Source organism: Cardiocondyla obscurior, linkage group LG08 (genome assembly GCF_019399895.1).
Source record: "Cardiocondyla obscurior isolate alpha-2009 linkage group LG08, Cobs3.1, whole genome shotgun sequence".
NCBI lineage: Eukaryota > Metazoa > Arthropoda > Insecta > Hymenoptera > Formicidae > Cardiocondyla > Cardiocondyla obscurior.
In genome coordinates this window covers 1,298,304-1,317,567 of record NC_091871.1, presented here as the reverse complement: position 1 = coordinate 1,317,567, position 19,264 = coordinate 1,298,304, and the positions used below count along the sequence as shown (strand labels likewise).

The following is a 19,264-nucleotide window of genomic DNA, read 5'->3' as shown; positions in this document are numbered from 1 at the left end:
TTGGAGGTCTGCACCCAATGGAAGGGAAGTTTTATAAGAAACATGATGGCCGAAGTTGTAACGAAACAATAAAATAAAAAAAAAATTACGTTTGTTTTGAATCGAACGATTACATTTAGCGAACGGAGATCGGGAGCAAGCGGGGCAAGCGTCGCGACGATGCTTTGCACTGCGCTAAATTTCGTAAAAGTGGCGCTATACTTTTAATAAGGATTCGAAGAAGTCGCAGAAATAGAATTAGGTACGGAAAAAGGAAAAGAAACATTGCGTAACGTGAATGGAATTTACATCTTACTGAATGTAAATTAAACGTTTTCTTTTATCGTGTAATTATTTTAGTCGAATCTGTGAGAACAGATTTTACATGTATAGTACGTATCTGTCAACAATATACAATTTTAATATATAATTTTCAAATTATAGATTTATTCGAGCTTCACACGCAGCTGATTTTCAAACGAGATAGAGCGATCAAACCTCTTCTTGAGCCAAAAACTCTTCAAAAGATGTAATGTACTCCTTGTCGGGATCGTATTTTTCAAGGAACTCGGCCCAAATGTTTGGCTTATTTTTTTTCAAGTGATTGCTCACTTTCCTCGCCATATATTTCTGCTTGTCGCTGCAATTTTCGCACTGTGTAGCTAACGCCACAGGAAGAGTATCTATGCAAATAAATTAAGAATTTTATTCATTTATTTCAATGCGCGGGAACAAATGTTTCGCAGATAATATAAATATGCTGCTATTTTGCATGCTTTATTTTTTTTCTTTTTATCCAAATCTTTCTTATTTTTTCTCTTTTTTTTATAGATGCAGTATATGCTACGTACAAATAAATGCAATATACAAAATTATCACAATATATTGAAATATAATACATAAACTGCATAGACATTACACTTACGTTTAAGACTGCGTCCATCGACAGTGCAAGAACCTTTCTCGAGAATGCAATTTACATATTGAGTTAAAAGACGATTGCTGTTAATAATCGCGTCTACGTCTAAATTATCGTACATGTCCGAATAATATTCTGTTCCTGAAACGAGACCGAGCATCGCGAGACTAGCACAACACGAGAACAGTGCAAATGTTAATCTCATCTTTTCTTTTATATGATTCTCTGTAACAATTTATCATATGTAAATTACAATAGATTATTTTTTAACTTTTCTGTTAGTTATTTCGAATAGGACTACAGTTATCGATTTAATTTTAACACGCCACAAATAAGAAAAAAAAAATCAAAAAATAAAAAAAACAATTAGTCTACAAATGCAAAGCGCTATAATTATATACAATATTAATTGGTAAAATTATAGAAAGGACTTTTATAAAAATTGGTAGGTACGATATCATGTTCTCACCTAAATAGAATTTTTAACTGATGTAATTTGACTCTAAGTATTGAGTGCAATCACTTTCGCGCGAAGACACGATTTCTACAAGATGTGCTCGAGTCAGCGTAATACGATGAAGCTTTGTACCAATTGGGAAGCCTTATTAACGAATTTTACACATGCCTGTCGCTGCTTGGTTTTATCTAAGGCAAACAAATAATTTACAAAGCGTGAACTTTCACATATACAACTTCTTACAATCGTATAACAATTTATGCTGGCTTATGCACAATTCTTAAACACGGAACTGTATCATTCACCAATCACGTAAAATTTTTTAAAAGAAAACGTGACATTTTGTGATTTAACTCGGAATCACAAATCAACGTGTATAAGAAGACCTGATCTCTTTATACAAAATGAAATTATAAATAAACGTCCTGTCTGATTTTGCTCTCTGGGATATTCGCGATTATTATAACGTCACAAGCGAGAAATCACGTCAATCCTTCTTTTTTTTTTCTTTATCTTTATTAATTCTGATAAATCATAACACAATTTCTCGCTCTTGCCATCACAATCCAACGATTGTAGTGTAAAATCAAGAACTACGATTAGATGAGGTGCTATCTTAGTGCCATTTTATTAATAAGCTCGATGATTACGAAAATGCTACGTGCTGAAAATGACCGCAATTCGTATTTTTAATCAGAAATAGATATGTTTAGCACTTATTGGAAGCGTTTTATGATTGATTGTTCATTCGTGGTGTGAGATGTCTTTGATTTCAAGAAAACCGACCAGTAACTATAGAAAGAAATTTTAATCGGTTGCAACAATGATTGCGCCTGCAACGAATTTTTAATTTATTGTTACCATACACAATAATAGTAAATGAATATCGAAGTGAAAACTATGGAGTAACATATCATGTTCACTACCGGAATGGGCGCTTTGTTTGAAATAAATTAATATGCTAGTAAATTTCTATATAATTTTATGTTGATTCGCTAAAAACTTAAGTTTCTAATGCTCTTAGCCTGAATTATAGATTTCCTCGGCATGGATAAAGTTCTACATAAAGTTTAAATAAACTGTGATTATTCCTATTATTAAACTCTTTCATTTATCTCCCTTTCTTTAAAATGTACGAGCGATCGCGTATAAACAGAAACATTTCTTCTTACATCAAAAGCAAAACAGCTCGGAAGATTGATAAACGATTGATTTAACAATTAATCTTCTCTGAAACTGCTTTGTGATTGATTGACGAAAATTAAAAAAAAAAATACATTGAATGAGACACGTAAATACGATAGCTTGATATTGTAGAAAATATTGTAAGAAATATTGTAAGTAAGAATTTTTTTTTAATGTTATCAGAATTATCGAGAAACATAATTTCTTAATATTTCGTGGAATATTGATTTATCGTAATATATACATGCCTACCTTATTATATTACATTAAATTGAATAAAAGAGTGAACATATTAGCAACGAGTACGTAAAAAAATTTTCGTCCAGCCGTCGAATTGTACTCTTTTATTTACTTCAATAATTTTTTTAAAACCCTGTGATTCCTTACGTACACAATTATAGCGCAAAACTTTCGAATTAATCAGTTGTGTCAACAGAGTTTACCGAGTTTATTGAAAGATATGTAGCGTATTTAAAGATACTCCTAAGATTTAAAGTCACACATTTCACAGTTGCAGTTTCCGAATACTTAATAATTTATGATGGTATTGCGTGTTACAGTGCATGTTTCTGCCAGAAGAGACGAGTGATTTTATCTCACAGCACTAACGAACGTTTAAATGAGAAAATTAGTCCAGAAACAATAGCGATACGTGATTTCTCGACTTTATATTCAAATGTAGCTTGTGTCGAGTAACGAAAATATTTTATTCTCCTATATTTGGAAAGTAAATCGCGGATACATACATTCAATACAATATGTACTAAGTTATATCCAATTTCGAAGGAGCGCAGAAGACACACCGTTAAATTCTATTGGCGTAAAGGATCACATTACAGTTACAGGTCGTAGAATTGGTCGTTAATTCTGTACGTTACGCTGTCTAGAGAAAGAGAGAGCATCCCGCCTGCGTTTCACCAATCATACCCAATTAATTACTCTTATTTTGCACTTGCACGGTTGTTTGAAGATCAATAATGGTCTTCTCCAACATCTCGAGCCACGAGACATTGGTCAACGAGCAACGCAATTGATTCGTATAACTATTGGCGGTGGTGACTAATCTCGGTGGTGACACAGCGTCGCTAATGCTAGTACCGATAGCCTCTGCCTGAACGTTGCTCGATTTGTGCCTGGCGGTGGCGGCGACCTTATTGTTTCCGGAATCGGAAGACATTATATCGCTTGGTGCTTTGTCTGCTTTATCCATTTCTGTCTCAGATATATTATTTTCAGTGCCAATATTTTTAATAGGCGCACATATATCCCCGTCAGATGATTTGTTGTCACTGCACAATTTTCGTCTTTTGGAAGGCGTTTCTATTTCTGGCGACGAACGATTTTCTTTCACTGTAATAGTCCTAGTTCGTGACAACAGAGTTTCTAGAGCCGGTAACAGGCTGGAGGGCGGTTTCAATCTCGTACTACTGCTATAAACGAGAGCCAAAGCGCGCAAGTCACCGGTGAGTCTATGCGCCGATGCCTCAACATCCACTGCTTCCACCATTGTCGTCAGCGAGCTGACCAAATTATCAATAAGTAAACACGTTTGTTCAGTCAATACGTGGTTGGCCAACTTCGGAAAAAATGTTTTGAGAAAAGCGTGAATCGCTGGTACTCCCAACGACGATCTTTCATCAAGCAGAACGGCGTCCACATAATCCACCGTGTAGGAAGAACAAAGGAGAGATGCGATGTATTTTCTGTCTATGTGCGTAGCGGCATGCACATCCAACCACAGCCTGGGGAACAGAGCCAAGTGCAAAGGTACACCTGTAAAGCATAAAATAAATCATAATTCGACGGATTACGATCACAATTATAATTATAATCGCTTCGTATCGTACTTGCCTTCAAATCCAAGCATAGCGCTTAAATTCACTAACGAATCTGTCATACAATCATTATTAATCGCTAATCTGCACATCACGTCTATGAGCTCGTGATAAGGTAAATAAAATTCAAGCAGAGCGCTGTCATACTCCGGATCTACTCCCTTCGACGCCTCCAGCTGAGAATGAGGTACTGCCATTTGTACCATTGGCCTGGCGGGTCTTGTAGGCATTTTTCCAGGCGGAGTTGATCTTCTCGGGAGATATGGCCCGGGCGGGACAGCGGCATGAGACTCCTGAAGAGCTGCATGGCAGTGTGAGAGCAATGGTGCTAGAATCAATATTGCTTCGGCGGGAACAAGCATGACGAGTTCCTTTAAAAGATCTATAGCCAGATTTCTCATATCCGGCGGATTATATGTGTTCAATAAAGTCGCCAGTTTACGCAAGGCATCAGGCCATTCCTTGCAATTTGCCAGAATGTTTCTAGCGTCTGGCCCGTCTCTTGCGGTACGAACGCATCGCACAAATTCAACAATAATGGCAATTAACTCGGCCAGATCGCCGCCAACGTGGCACGCCGTCGCTTCGTGATACATGATATGTAGCATATGAAACGCTTCGAGAGCCATACTTAAACCGCCATTGTACACAACGTACAAACGATCGTCGTCCGATTCGATAAGAATTCTGAAAAGAAAAAAGAACATAAATAGCCATTATATCCAAGTTTTTTTTTTTTAATATGATGAATATTTAAATATATCATTCTTTTAAATTAAAATATTGATATTTTATCGACAAGACGATCATTAGCGTACCGAAAAGCGGAAATAAGAGTTGCCCAACACGAACGACCGTCGAGTCCTTGTAAGTAAGAGGACAATGTGCCTCTTCTAAATGATGCAATCTCTGCCTCTTCCTGTTCTGTTTGATCAGGATGTCTCGCGACTAACAATTGCATCAATTTAAATAATTCGTCCACTGCCTGTAGAGAGAAAAAAAAATTATATTTAAAATTAAAGTAAACTTTTATCCAATTAAATAAAAAATTTATACGTATATCATAATGTCTATCTTTAAAATAGTTTTCTATTTTCAAGACACTTACAGTCGGATACTGAGTGGGATGAGGCGTGATATTTTTAAAAGCCCATTGAATATTCTGATGCGCGGCCAATTGTCTTGTAAACGTACGTGACTGTTGACAACAGAGCCTTAAAAGACCGTAGTATGCAGGTAGCATGATTTTGTTAAATACTACGACATCCTGATCTTCGTGATCGGCTCTAAAACAATAAAATTAAAAATAATAATTATTTTTTTTATGTTAAATAATATTAAAACACATTTTGTATAATTATAATATTTAAATATCGAAATTAATGCAAAATCGTTGTGTTAACATATAAATATGTAATGCTTACAGTATATAATTAAATGCTATATTTTTAGTTATGTGCGGATTGTGAAGTATCATAGCGACATTCTCTGGACAATCGGAGCAGACGTGATACCAAAATAAAAGTACTGCTTGCTTATTATGGTGCACTGGAATGCTTGGTTCTGAAAGTTTCGGATGAAAAAGTGTCCATAGATCGTTAAGATATTGGCCAAACTGCAAAGTAAAAATATTATTAAATTAATTTCTCTGAAACAATAAAGGCGCCGCATATTTTACATTTATATCAATTTACTTACCATTAATTTTTCGGTCTTAGAGACTACGCAATATGTGAGCAATGCAAAGTAGGCAGTGAGCTTCATTGTACCGTGAGTTTGTATGTCAATGTAATGTCGCGCTGGTTGAAGCAATCTCAAAAGCGCCGTATATATCTGATGCAATATCAGAGTAGCTTCGGGCGACAGTTGAAGTTCTCTGGACGCGTTGTAGCCTGGATTATAAGTGCGATGATGGTGGGTAGTACGGTAGCCTTGTCTAAAATGTGTAGATGGAATTAATGATACCAATAGAAAAGCGGCAGCGGACCGAACTCTTTGATTAGAATGCTCGAGCAGGTAATGTTGCAGCCACGTGTTAAGTTCTTGCAGTACCCAGGCGTGCGCCAATTTACTTCTCGTAACCGCGAGAGCTAGCCACTCGAGGGCACCGTGCGGAGCAACTCTCGCAGCTTCCCAGACTCTTCCAAGGATCAATTGAGTCATACAAGGCAGTCCACTCAATCCCGAGCTTTCCGTCAGCAACGTTAATAACTTAAAAAATGGCTGGCACACGTCGGTGTGTTTCATTATAGCCTGAAATATCATCGTGACAATATGTATTGCCAGTCTATCGTTCCAACGACATAACGAGTGAATCAAATTTCTTGTTTGAGTAAGATTTATGACATCTCGCGTCTGCTGATACAAAAAGGGGAAACCTTTGCCGCCTGCTACAGCGCTTAGATCTGACGGTGATAATGCCAGTCTATGATCCTGTCCTCGACTACGTTCGACTAGGTATGCTATTAATGTGATCATCTTGTCGAGCGAAGCGGGTCGAAGCTTTTCCGAAGGCACGGTCACGATTTCTTCTTCTTCCTCCTCTTCGCTTACTGCGTCAACGAACTCGTGCGTTTTATATCCGAGATAGAAATTTACCATCGTGGTGATAGCCTGCACTCTGATTAAGAAAACAGCTTCATCGTCGCCCATTTTACTAAATTCGTACAAGAAGCTGAAGTATTCGGTGAGATGCTTGAGATGTTGCTTGGCGTGCTCCATGAGCGATAATAACATTCGAACGAAACGCGTGACGCAGGATCGAGTACCGACGGTGCTAACATCGTTCTCTTCGTCGCAAAGAAGGTATAAGGGTGCCTGTGTAGCGCGCAATCTTTGAATCACATGAATGCATAATCGTTGAAACATCTGCCTGACCATTTGATTAGGGCACTTGACTAGAATTTGAATAGGCCACCATGAATCCCCGGCCATCTGCTCGAGGAATCTTGCACACGCACCGGCGGAACCGTTGAATTGTTTCGTTAACAATTCCACCCACTGTACCATCGTCGGTTTCTCCTTCGCGTGTATAAACGTCTCCATAAAGAAGGACGTAGACAGCTCCGCCGACATTTCTGTAATATCTGGCTGCACGGAAAGTAAAGTCTGTGGTATGTAGCCGCATATTTGCCACATAAAGCCGAAATACGTGTGTTCGAATATATTTTTATCTTGCAGAAAGTGCATATTATCTTGCCAAATCCAGTCTTCGAGCTCCTTGTTGAGCTCCAGAGGTGGTAACTTGTTCATATTATTACGCGCCAGCGAAGACGATGAGAACCGAACGATATTACCGTCGGTACTGTCAGCTGCCGGACTCGAGACGGTCGCTTCGTCTTCTTTTGCTTGTTCGCTCGAATTAGCGCACCATTCATAAAATAACATGTATGCAGAGTTAGTTTTTTCAAAACTGAAATCCATAAATTTATCAGTTACAGAGTCGTACGTCTTGCTGGTCATTTCGCCGCCAAAACATTCGGCTGCTATTTGATTCGGATCGAACGGTTTTACTTCGGCGTCATTAAATAAAAACCACTTATCTTTATTAGGAGACGTACGATCTCGGATGAAACTATAATAATGTCCGCCGTCTGCTGTTCCCGTGTGAACGGTCACGCCAATTAAATCGTACTGATAATGCTCGTCTTCTTTCTCCGCATCGTCCACCAGCAATTTAGAATGTCCGTCATTCTCAGATTTTCTTTTTTCAGATGCCGCTTTCTTTTCGTCCTGATAGTGCTGCGGCATTAATTTTTTCTCAACATAACCGGACATATCTAATCTAAGAGGAAAACTAAAGTGTGTATTAACTTTTTCTTTTAACATTGTGCCCATATTGAAAGTATAACGCATCGTATTGAAACATAATATGTGAGGCAATTTTTTAAAGCAGGCTCGTTTCTCGGCTCGTGCTTTCTTACCGCACTGCGAACACGTGTACATATTATCGCCTTCCAGCGTATCCTTGACCGTGACTTCGTCCAAGCTCTCATAAAGATTCCGCATATCTGCTACTTGACACCGAACGGTGTAGAATTCTTCCAAAGTTCTGCTGACGTGCTCGCAATCAAGCGAGACTACATTGTTCGATATCACGCCACAAAACAGCGTTTTTACTAAAGTCTTTAAATCTGACGTCATTTCCTCCAATTTAGAAACGAGATCGATGAAAAATTCGGCCATATCTTTCTGCTCACCTGTATTAAGCGGCTCGTGATTCATCGTATAAACGCGGCAAAAGCTTCTCGGATTATATGCTTTTCTTTCCGATTCCAGCAAGTAAGCAAACATTCTCTGCAGTTCTCGTAAAGTCAACTGATGTTTATTCGCACGGCTGCAGTCGGCGCCTAATATAGAAATGCGCGCTTGTGGCATCATGTACAAATGCTGCATACAACTGGCCATATAACACGTTGCGCCTAAATTCGTCAGGCCAACGTAGCCGCAATCTGAGCGTCCGTCTTCGTGAGGCCAATAATCCCACGGATATGGAGAATGCGGTCCCGGGCGATGCTGAGCAAGCAATTTTTCGTGCAGTATCCTATAATTATCAGGCGCAGATTTCACCAATTCAACTAAGAGATCAAAACCAGCTGATCTGGACGCTTGGCTCTTACACTTCGGCACATGCTTGCTTCGTGGACTAGGCAGGGCAAATAAAAAATCGAATACTTGATCTAATAAATTTTGACCGATCTTACCCTGTTTGCAAGGTGGATTGTGCGTCATAATATTGCAGGTAAAATTTATTAATCCAACCAAAGCGTCATCCTCCACTGTGTTATGCCGAGTTTCTAAATGCTCTCTGTTAAGCACGGAATCAATTACACGAATAGCCAACGCTTCGAGATCAATTGTTGTACCAGAAGTATCATCCGCAGAATTTTTTCGAATTGCCTCGTCTGGAAGAGAATCCACCAATCGACATATCAGCCAAAAATAATCTTTGCAAGCTGGCCCATAAGGTTCCTTTCCTTCATCTAAAACAGTGTGTAAATGTAACGGTAAATCCGGCTTGCGATGACAAGGTTGCATTGCTTCGGCTATTACGAGATGCTCCAGTAAAGTGTTTAGCATGGGTACAATCAGGCCTGGCATTTGATCGAAATTATCGTCTTCCGCAGCAGTATTACCTAAACATAATCTGTACAGAGCAGTGCATACTTCACGCCTCACCGCCGGCTCAGGATCTTCTAATATCAATCTGCGCAGCCAAGTTTTTCCAAATGGCTCAGACGACGAAAATAAATACTGTCTAACTGCCGGATCACTGTGCACCCAGCAGACTAACAATGCCATGGTATAATGAATCACTTGAGATCGGCCGAAAAGTCCCGTCTTGTAATGATTCGGATCGAGCGGTAATGAAGCATCATTTAAAATACTTGTTATTCTTGGCATTACTGCGTCGACATTCATCATTCTTAACATCGCTTCGCTAAGCCTGGGCACTAACAACGTTGATTTGTCTGATTTATTACGTTTTTTCTCTTCTTTTACGACACCAAGATGACAAAGCTGCTTCAGCAAACTCGCGAGACAATCTTGCTGCCACTCGCTACCATCTCCCTGTTCTAAGCAGCCCGACATAAAAATGTCGAAGAGGTGACGGAGGCCACCATATTGCACAAAGAGAGTCGACCAAGCCACGTCTTTTTCCTCTTCACGATTGTCGTCCGCATCACCACCACCTTCAATTACTGTCGACATGGTAGGATTACCTGATGGCGATGGTTGATTCGTAGATTGAGTCGCGCTTCGCCGACTTAAAGATTCAACTATATAAAGTGAATACATTAATTTTTGCGGACTTGCCGGATCGAGTAATTCCGGAAGAGAAGTTTCACCGAGCTTTTGAAAACCTCGTAATAAAGTCGGACTTGTAGGTAACAAAGTAAGCGTGTCCCAAACTCTTCTCGAGAGTACTTGCGCCTTCGTGTGAGGAATTTCCTGGCCTCCTTTTACGGTCGTTTTCATGGCGCTGAGTGTTCTCATAAGCGTAAATAATTGTTCGAAATATTGCGGTCGAAGTAATAATAAAGTAGGTAACGATTCTCTCGGAGGAGGCGGTAATAATGAAGGCGAATCCATATCTCGTTTGCTGCAACGACCACCGTTACCTCTACTGGCGCCAGGTGAAATAAATACTAATTGTCCGTCTTTAAAGCCCATTTCTTGCAAAGTTTTCTCATCATATTCGATAGTTAATTCTTGGCCTTGTGTAATCATTCTAATGGGACCGTCGGTCAGCAAAGATCCTAAAACTGAACCACTGTTTTGACAAGTATTTATAGAAACCGCTGATTTTTCTTGAGCGTTTTGAGTATCGTCCCACCATTTAGCGACTTCGGCCCGTAAATCCGCCACGTAATCGGTATTAAGAAGAATAAAACTTGTCTTTTCCGGTATACCTGCGGGCTGCACAAAGATTCTTAATTGCTGACCTTTTTCAGATGTGTTCATCGCTACGTGACTGGCAGCACTTCGGCCTTCCAGCACCCAGCGTCGCAAATGATAGGCGTAGCGTTTTCGAAAGGCTTCCAAATGCGTTCGCAGCAAAAGCAAAGCGCGTTGTATGCAACGCAAGCTAGCTTCCTCGTTTGTTTCGAGATCGGCACTGGCCGCAGCAAGATGTGTCATGCATTGCGATATAAATTCCGCTTCTTGAGTCAGCTGTCGCGACATGTAATAACCGTTGAGATATTGTATAGCTGCCATACTAACGTCTGTACTTTTAGCTTTCAGAGCAATTCGCCATAAAAAGTCCATGCCCACCGAATCTATATCCCTCAGCGATCTATCCATATGCGCCGCGGCCAAGCGTGCCAAATTACACAATTGTTGAAATAGATTTAAGCCTGTCATACTAATGGTTTCCGGCGGTAAACTCGGTAATTTACGCATACACAAATGTTTCAGTGTATCCATTCCTAAAGCATGTTGTTCCGTAGATTTCGCTTGGCTGAGCAACCAACTAAAAAGTTCATCGGCACAGACCGGATCTTGTGATAGACACTGCCATAATATATCCACTTGTTCTAAATTTAAGCGAAAGCAATCGGGTGAACCCAATGGCGAGAAAATAGATGAAAGAAATTGTAATCTAACTTGTATCTCCGTTTGATGCGAATATAAATTGCTCTTCGGTCCCGTGTTTGTGTAAGCTTTCAAATTGTTAAAGAAATGCTTCATCATGCCACGCTCACGATCAGCCCATGTCGTAATCGTGTGTGCGTCCATCGCGCCGAATTGTTGAAAGCTTGCAAGTAATTTCGGTAATAATTTTAGAGATATAACCACGGAGCGGTTGATCGCCAGATTCTCCAAGCAGCCTTCGATAAACTTCATCGGAATTAAGCGATCGACATTGAAACACAAAAGATTGCATAGCGCTTTTTCCGCTTCTAAAGCAAGGCCTTCTCCTAACTGGCCTATTTTATCGTCTTGAAGAAGATCCCATAGTAATGTATTACCTGGCTTGCAAACTGTGTCTAAATTAAATTGAGAGCTCAATCGTGTGGCTGTTTGCCGAACGGTTCGTACTTGAGGCTGCTGACAAACTGATCTTCTAATTGTCATAGTCGAGTGCGAGTGATGAGGATGATAGGCTTGCATTTGAATAGCAGTTAAATGACGCGCGGCTAACTGAGCTAATTCCTCCTCGCATCCGCTCTCTTCTCCATCAAAATCGGCCATATTTTTTTCACTTTTATTTGATATTCTGCTGCTGTACGAACCCTCTTCATCGGAAAGCATTTCATCTAATCCTGAAGGCAAAAATGTAGGACCAGACGCGTGCACTAAACCAGCAAGTTCGGATATTACTGCACCAGGGCCATCAGCAGCAGCAAGTACACCTGCCACGTCACTGTCATCCTCGTCGTGCGAACTATCTGCTGAATCGGCAGCTCGATCCACATTATATCCTACTATAGATATATATTTATTTTTGTTGCGTCTTAATAGAGCCGCCGTGGTTGCAACTTGTTGCTCGTTTGGATCTAAAGCCATTGCTTGTTGCTTAACGCGATCCAATGCGTCAACACTTTTCGACTCGTCCAAGGAGGTTAAAGCATCTAAACTATTATTTAACATATCTTCTGTTCTGTTCTTTTCATCTACAAGTAGATCTTTCGATTTTATGTTAACATCTTGACCAACGATATCTTCTAAAGTTTTCTGAACGGCACTTAAAGAATGCTTTTGCGGTCTCTTTCGCTTACGTAAAATTTTTCGCTTTTTCTTTTCTTGCACAAACATTTCCTCCGTATTAGATTTTTCTGTATCCGCTTCAGCGTCAGATCCACTTTGCTTATTTTTTATCTCATCTCGAATAACACTTGTCGAAGAATCTTTAGTCAATTCCCTGTTATACTCAAACTTGTTAGAATTTATGCCTTCAATATCGTTAAGACTTGATTCGATGGTAGTGGTCACTAGATCTTTTTCTTTATAATGGCCTACAAATAAATAAAAAAAAAATGTTAGAAAGAAACGTTCACATACTATTAAACAAACAAACTTAATTTTTTTATACCTTCGCCGTCGCTGCTGTAGCTTCTAGCTTGCTTTCTAGGCGATGGTCCATCGGATGTAGGACTAGGCTCCTCTTCGTCATCTTCTGGGCTACTACCATCCATACCGCTTGGATCGCTGCTGCTACTTCCACCAATTCCATTTCCAGTACTTCTTAAAATGTCTCTGTTTTTCATTACTAAACCTCTTGGATAAGCCGAGCGACCGGACGTCCAAATAAATTTAATTAAAGCCGATGCCAAAAATAAGCTTTGCTCTGTGTGATCCTTAGGCTCCAATTTGCCTAATAAAGAATACAAATGAAGTACAGGAGTAGGAGCTAAATGTTTAACTAAAGGCGCCAACAGATCATAAACCGGACGACCACAATGTTTTAACTGTGCTGCTTGCCATATAGTATCCATATCTGAGGGTGTAATTCTACCTTCCATTGCCAAGAAGCTTAATATAATGTGACTCTGTTTAATAACTTCTACGTGTAAATTTGGTCCGAATATATGAGCTATGATGTTGTTTTCGGTTAACCAAACGGCAAGCGCATGTCCCACTTGTTCAACCTCGGTAACAGTCTCGCTGTTGCACAGCTCATTAGACGCGGTGATGTGAGCGTTTATTTGAGCTACGCCGGCCAATCTCATAGTTAAAGTTGTACTGGTAAAATATTTAAATGCCAAATCAAGCCCATCACGATCGAAACTTGGCAATACGGAATCTATTGGATCCTTCACCGCGCTCCACATAAAATCTAAATGTCACAAAAAATATGTGTTTAAATAGATATAACAAACAAATCAATTTACATGTTCACAAATACATTTTTTAAAGATTGGAAACGTACCTGCCATAGTCCTAACAGCTGGAGTACGTAATTCCTTGTCTTCTAAACGGCACATGTATTTCATTACGCGACTGCGTAATGGTATAAATAACTGAATGACACTGGCATAATTTAACCAAAGTTTCAGATTACAAATAACCGCAACTATAGAATGCGCAAGAGTAACGGGCAGAGTGCTTTCCATATCAAAACAAGCAGATACCAAATTAAAACCTCCTTGATGGCAAAATATAGATACTGCGCGAATTAATGGTGCCGGTACTTCGGGATCATGTGGCTCGCAGTATCCACCTTCGTCCTATCGGATAAAGTAATAAATATAATTAATCAATTTAGCAGACAGATAAATAATAAAATGCACAAAAATTTTACCTTGACAGGAGCTAAGGGATTAATCACACCACCATGTTTCATAGCGATATAAAGAGGAAAGTTGAGTAAGAAAATTTTCGAAAGAAGAAGAAATAATTTCTCCTTGTCGTGTTGAGACCAAATTTGTTTCTGCTGAATTTCCATTTGTGCATGCTCAACGTTGTCTCCGAATTTTTGCTTATTACCTCTCTCCTCTTCATCCTTTTTATCTTTAGGCGTTTCTTTAGCAGCATCTCTCTGCTGTTCATGTTGCTGAATAGCTTGCAACTGTTGTAATGTACACAACACAATGCTCTGAGTTAATCTTATAAATCGATCAAAATTCTTAATTTCGCGATAACAGCACATACATTGTCTGAAAAAAAAACAAAATTATATATAATTGTAAAAATTATTGTTTCGGAATTAAATATATTTATAACGATAAAAAGATTATAAAATTTAATTATTTTTTGCTAAAAAAAAAAAAGAACCAGTAAATTTTCTTTTAATAATCATTGTTCAATATGCAAACGTCATAAACATTACTTTTGCCACATTTTATATATTTTAATTATTTTTTTATTTATTTAATATAAATAAAAAAAACTAAAGAATTTAATCAAATAAAAACGTAAAATATATTATCAAATTATTATACCTTTGCATCCATTGATTAACATAATGCATTGTTGTGTCAACATCCGTCACATATAGCATTGCCAATGCATCTTGCTCCTTAGATGAACGCTCATCATCTAAAAAAAATAACAAATTAAATTCTGCAAGATAACACGAGATAAGCTGTACGCATTATCAGCGGAATCGTAAACAATTTTTCAAAAGATAATTAAGAACGTTCTAAGAACGGACGATACTCGACAATATTAATTAATAGCTATCAAACAATGCATGCTTCTCCAAAATAGTTTAACTGGAGTAATTCCGAAAATTGTGTCGCTATTGTTTGAAAATTCGAGCCGCGGCTAAAGACGAAAAGTCAAATCGCTGTAAAGATTTGATCAAACGTCGGCGACGTCGAGAAAGTCATTGATTCTCGTAAGGGAAGTTTAGCGAGGGGTGCAGAAACCGTCCATAGCTCGACGTTCCGGATTAAGGTTATAAGGCAGGCGTCGTCCTACTTGGAGACATTTGAGGAAAGCAGATAAGCGAAAGGAATCTGGTCGCAGTCCTTTTCCTTAGGTGCATAGAAGTCTGGGACCGCTCGCAATAGGTTAAGAATCGAGGGAGGAACGCCACTGTGTGCGGGTGCAATATCCACTTACAGGAGAGCAAGAGATCGTGAAAGTCGACGCACACATCACACATGGTGTCCGGATTGTTTAGCCTAGCGTGAGGCTCTCGGTCACGTTAAGTTCATCACTCGGTCGCACCGACGCACGTTGGCGACAACGATAAATGTTATTCAACATCCCCCGCGTATGCTCACGATTGTTCTCTGACGGTCACCATATTGCTTTCATGCGTGTATCCGCCGCTCACTTCAAGCGAGGCGCGTCGCGTCGCGTAGCGTCGTGTAGCATAGCGTCGCGGCGTCGTCAGCCTCAAGATAACGAGCGACACGGCGCGTTACGCGATTACGTGCCGTGCGCACCTCGACTTCGATTCCGAGCCAACTCTCGAATCAACTGCGTACGCCTCTTGCACGTTGCACCGATCAGGCTAATTAGTTTTATTCGCTCATCGCGAGTGTCACCGTGACAGAAGACAGCTGATCGCCACCATGTTGGATCTGCGCTCTGCATCGCAATTTAAAAATCTCTATTTACACTTTCTCGACTTTCTCGCCAGTGGTGGGCGTAGGAGTAGGGACAGACTGCGCGTTCCCTGGTTCTCCTGTGTTAAAAAAAAGGCATATGGATTAGAAAGAGCTGACGGTTGAAAAGAATTACATTTTTGCCTGCCGACGTAGCGTGGAAGACATTGAAAAATTTATTTAATAAGGGTTTAATTGAGATGTAAGTATTACTGAAAATTGAGAGGTCTGGTTTATCGTAAATTTGTACTACTAGCCTGAATCGGAGTTGGAGTCGGAGTCGGTGACGGCTGTAGCGGATTTTAGCGTAACTATTATTGCAAAAATGACCAACAAAGCCATTTGTCGATAAGATGTTCGACTATCTGAGAAACTGAGCAGAAAATGAAAAGAATAATAAACTCCGCTTTTATAAAAATTAAAAACTGTAAGTATTTAACTTACTATATTAATTAATTTACGTATACACATTTTTTTAATAATATGTCTGGTATAAATTATAGGTGTGGTATAAATCACGTGTCACATAATGTCGTCACATAAAGAAATTGGCACGTTTATTTACGATACGAAAGATTTCAATTTTTCTGTTAATTCGTCCAAGGAAAATGGATCTTTATTTGACAATGTTTTGCAGCACATGTGGAAGGAGGCCGAAGAAATTAAAGTGTTTCGTTATATTTTAAATATACGAGAGAGTAAAGTAGTAAAAGGAAAATACAGATTTTTAGTACAGGTACGTTTATTAATACGTGTACATAATAATGCCTTTACCTAATACAAAGTTTTAATTTTAGTTAAATCCGGATAGAGCTCAACTCAGACGTACTCCAGAATCAATCACTTCTATACTACAACCTTTTAATTCTACAAATTTTAATTTTACCAAATTAACACGGCGAGAAATATTATTTGATATAGGAGCTCATGGTACAAATGACACAGTTGCGTTTAATATCAGTCCTATGGAGCAAAGCCACTGTTTGCTTATTACAGAACGTTTAAAATGCTTGCCACAAATTGTGACAGAGTATAGTCTTCATAAAATTATAGAATTATGTCTATTAAGCAATTTATGGTAATCATTATTGTTTTTTATTTAATGTCATATATAAATTCATATATATATATAATATTCATTAATTATTTTCTATGCTAGGTATTTTAGAGCTGCTTTAAATGGCTTATGCGCTCATGCCTCTGTCAACCATTTACATTGGCATTTTTATTATTTAAAATCTGAGATGCTCCTTGAATATATCGTAAGTAACATTGTTTTTAATAATACTTTACCATTTCATGCAACTATTTCAAAATAATGCAAGGTATTATTTTTATTTTAATTTATTTTAGGATGTTTGCAGTTATATTTCTAATATATATTTATTAGTAGATTATCCAGCAAAAGGATTCTGCCTTAAATTGTCTGATTTTAAAAGTATTGAAGACTTTGTGTCTCGTACATTCCTTGTAGTGAACTTTTTACAATTACGTCAAATGCCGCATAACATTTTTATTACACGGGCGAAACCAAGATCGGGTGATGAGCTATACAACGATATTCGAATTTATATTTGGGCTAGAAAACCATTACCTGGCATTAAAAATACAACTGGATTTGTTCCTGGCGCTTGCGAGCTGTTTGGACATTTATCAGTTTCAGGTGAAAATTAAATTTACATTTAATATAAATTTATTTTTTATAAAATCTAATTATAATATTGTAAATATGTTTCAGATGAAAATATATATAACTCTCTAACAGAGGATGATATAATTAAAACACTTAATAATATTACAGAAGAATATTTTTTATTAATGAAAGATGAACTTAAAAATTATATTGAAGAAAGAAATATTTTATAATATTCGAAAATGTAACTGTAATTAAGTATTTTAAGGAAAAGTGAAAAATAAACGTGTTTATTACAATATTAAACATTTTTATCAACCGGAATAATCGATCACATTTCCGCACAAAAGATTAAAAGATTACATCTCTAGATGGTGCTAGTTTACTATACCACGTTTTTATAAGATGCAGTTTCATAATTTTGTTGTGGATGCATTAACTCTTGTTAAGTGAAGACGTTTCTTGTACAACTCTTAAAAAAATGAGTGAAAAAAGCGCGAGCGAGAGTAACGAGGACCATGATACGATTAATTGTAATGTAAAAAATGAGTTTACTCAGAATGAAGAAAGTACCACTGATATAGAGGTTACAAAATGTAATAAAAAGGCTAAAAGGGGAATAATCTATTTGTCGACTATTCCAAGATATATGAATATCGTAATGATTCGGGAGATGCTTTCTGCTTACGGTAAATTGGGCCGAGTTTATCTGCAACCAGCTGACAATGGTTGGTCTTACATTTTTATGGTTTGTTACATTATTTATTATAAATTATAATTTAATTTAAATTACCATTAAAATGTTAAAATATTTTAATGTAGAGGCGCAATCCACAAAATACAAGAAGAAGCTGAAGAAAGCAATCAAGCACTTTACTGAAGGATGGATAGAATTTGAAAGTAAAAAAGTAGCGAAATTTGTGGCAGAAACGTTAAACAATACTCAAATATCCACAAGGAAAAGAAGCAAGTTTTATGATGATATATGGAATATAAAGTATTTACCTAGGTAAAAAAAAATTTATTTATTTGATATTGACCAATATTCATTGACTGATATCATTTTTATTATTTAAAGGTTTAAGTGGATTCACTTGAGTGAACGTTTAGCATACGAACGTGCAGTTCATAAACAAAGGCTTTTAACAGAAATAGCACAAGCTAAAAGAGAGGTTAACTTTTTCTCGTATAATGTAGACAGAAGTAAAAAGTTGCGTAAAAAACACGATCAAGGGGAAAAGACCGCTTTTGAATTACCCAAAGTTAAGCAAAGAGATACCGATAATGAGATAGTAAGCCGAAAAACGAAACCACATGCGGAAGATAGGACCGAACTTCTTAAATCGATATTCGGATAAAAATCACGTAATTATATTATACTGTTTATAATACTTACATAAATATTACAAAATATTGTTATTAAAACATTTTATAATTAAATTTATGCATTTATTTGTTATTTATTATTACATAAGCCATTTCTAAGTTACAAATTCTGCGTAATTTTTAATAATGAAAATTATATAATTAAAGCTAAAAAGTCGAAATCTTATTTATATATTCCCCTTTATATTGATATAAACTTAATGATTAAATAAGTAAGATACAGTAATCGAATATAATTACATAAAGGTAAAATTAGCTTTTGTATTTTATTCTCGCAGAAAAAAAAAAACCTTAAAAATGTAAAAAAAGAAAGCGCTAAATGTGTTTTACACAAGATTACTTTATAAACAAAGTAAAGAAAATTAT

General features: G+C 37.6%; 4 protein-coding genes and 1 long non-coding RNA gene across 6 annotated transcripts; 3 read left to right on the top strand and 2 right to left on the bottom strand.

The window, feature by feature from the left end:
• Positions 1 to 15: 15 nt before the first annotated feature.
• LOC139104714 (uncharacterized) lies at positions 16 to 1,893 on the top strand. Its single transcript, XR_011546073.1, has 2 exons — positions 16 to 241; positions 424 to 1,893. It is a non-coding gene; the product is annotated as an uncharacterized lncRNA (long non-coding RNA).
• Positions 300 to 2,011, bottom strand: LOC139104711 (ejaculatory bulb-specific protein 3-like). The gene is made up of 3 exons (XM_070660366.1): positions 1,368 to 2,011; positions 905 to 1,123; positions 300 to 662 (listed from the first exon to the last, which is right to left on the bottom strand). Exons 2-3 carry the CDS (start codon positions 1,101 to 1,103, stop codon positions 472 to 474), a joined length of 390 nt encoding a protein of 129 aa, XP_070516467.1. The 5' UTR covers positions 1,104 to 1,123; positions 1,368 to 2,011; the 3' UTR covers positions 300 to 471.
• Positions 2,012 to 2,148: 137 nt separating this feature from the next.
• Positions 2,149 to 15,680, bottom strand: Puf (ubiquitinyl hydrolase 1 puf). The gene is given in 12 exon segments (XM_070660327.1): positions 2,149 to 4,313; positions 4,392 to 5,062; positions 5,194 to 5,360; positions 5,484 to 5,661; positions 5,800 to 5,990; positions 6,074 to 12,837; positions 12,915 to 13,658; positions 13,752 to 14,049; positions 14,124 to 14,478; positions 14,764 to 14,860; positions 15,389 to 15,455; positions 15,458 to 15,680. Coding segments are annotated over 12 exon segments (10,452 nt in total). The 5' UTR covers positions 15,536 to 15,680; the 3' UTR covers positions 2,149 to 3,471.
• A 153-nt stretch (positions 15,681 to 15,833) lies between these two features.
• LOC139104707 (GDP-D-glucose phosphorylase 1) lies at positions 15,834 to 17,832 on the top strand. 2 transcript variants are annotated; one of them, XM_070660361.1, is made up of 7 exons: positions 15,834 to 16,081; positions 16,136 to 16,306; positions 16,383 to 16,615; positions 16,677 to 16,957; positions 17,039 to 17,141; positions 17,233 to 17,542; positions 17,618 to 17,832. In XM_070660361.1, exons 3-7 carry the CDS (start codon positions 16,409 to 16,411, stop codon positions 17,743 to 17,745), a joined length of 1,029 nt encoding a protein of 342 aa, XP_070516462.1. In that variant the 5' UTR covers positions 15,834 to 16,081; positions 16,136 to 16,306; positions 16,383 to 16,408; the 3' UTR covers positions 17,746 to 17,832. The 2 variants fall into 2 exon arrangements, with proteins under 2 accessions (XP_070516462.1, XP_070516461.1); XM_070660360.1 differs by having other exon boundaries at positions 15,834 to 16,306.
• A 61-nt stretch (positions 17,833 to 17,893) lies between these two features.
• On the top strand, positions 17,894 to 19,105 carry LOC139104709 (uncharacterized). The gene is made up of 3 exons (XM_070660364.1): positions 17,894 to 18,240; positions 18,335 to 18,521; positions 18,591 to 19,105. The coding sequence occupies exons 1-3, from the start codon at positions 17,994 to 17,996 to the stop codon at positions 18,868 to 18,870; spliced, it is 714 nt and encodes a 237-aa protein (XP_070516465.1). The 5' UTR covers positions 17,894 to 17,993; the 3' UTR covers positions 18,871 to 19,105.
• Positions 19,106 to 19,264: the final 159 nt, after the last annotated feature.

Excerpts from the sequence above, each read along its gene's own strand:
- LOC139104711 (XM_070660366.1), bottom strand. The coding sequence starts at position 1,103 with ATGAGATTAACATTTGCACTGTTCTCGTGTTGTGCTAGTCTCGCGATG. Across the intron at positions 663-904 it reads CGATGGACGCAGTCTTAAAC|ATACTCTTCCTGTGGCGTTA; the intron begins GTAAGTGTAATG and ends TTATTTGCATAG.
- LOC139104707 (XM_070660361.1), top strand. The coding sequence starts at position 16,409 with ATGTCGTCACATAAAGAAATTGGCACGTTTATTTACGATACGAAAGAT. Across the intron at positions 16,616-16,676 it reads AATACAGATTTTTAGTACAG|TTAAATCCGGATAGAGCTCA; the intron begins GTACGTTTATTA and ends TTTTAATTTTAG. Across the intron at positions 17,142-17,232 it reads AGATGCTCCTTGAATATATC|GATGTTTGCAGTTATATTTC; the intron begins GTAAGTAACATT and ends AATTTATTTTAG.
- LOC139104709 (XM_070660364.1), top strand. The coding sequence starts at position 17,994 with ATGAGTGAAAAAAGCGCGAGCGAGAGTAACGAGGACCATGATACGATT. Across the intron at positions 18,241-18,334 it reads TCTGCAACCAGCTGACAATG|AGGCGCAATCCACAAAATAC; the intron begins GTTGGTCTTACA and ends ATTTTAATGTAG. Across the intron at positions 18,522-18,590 it reads AATATAAAGTATTTACCTAG|GTTTAAGTGGATTCACTTGA; the intron begins GTAAAAAAAAAT and ends TATTATTTAAAG.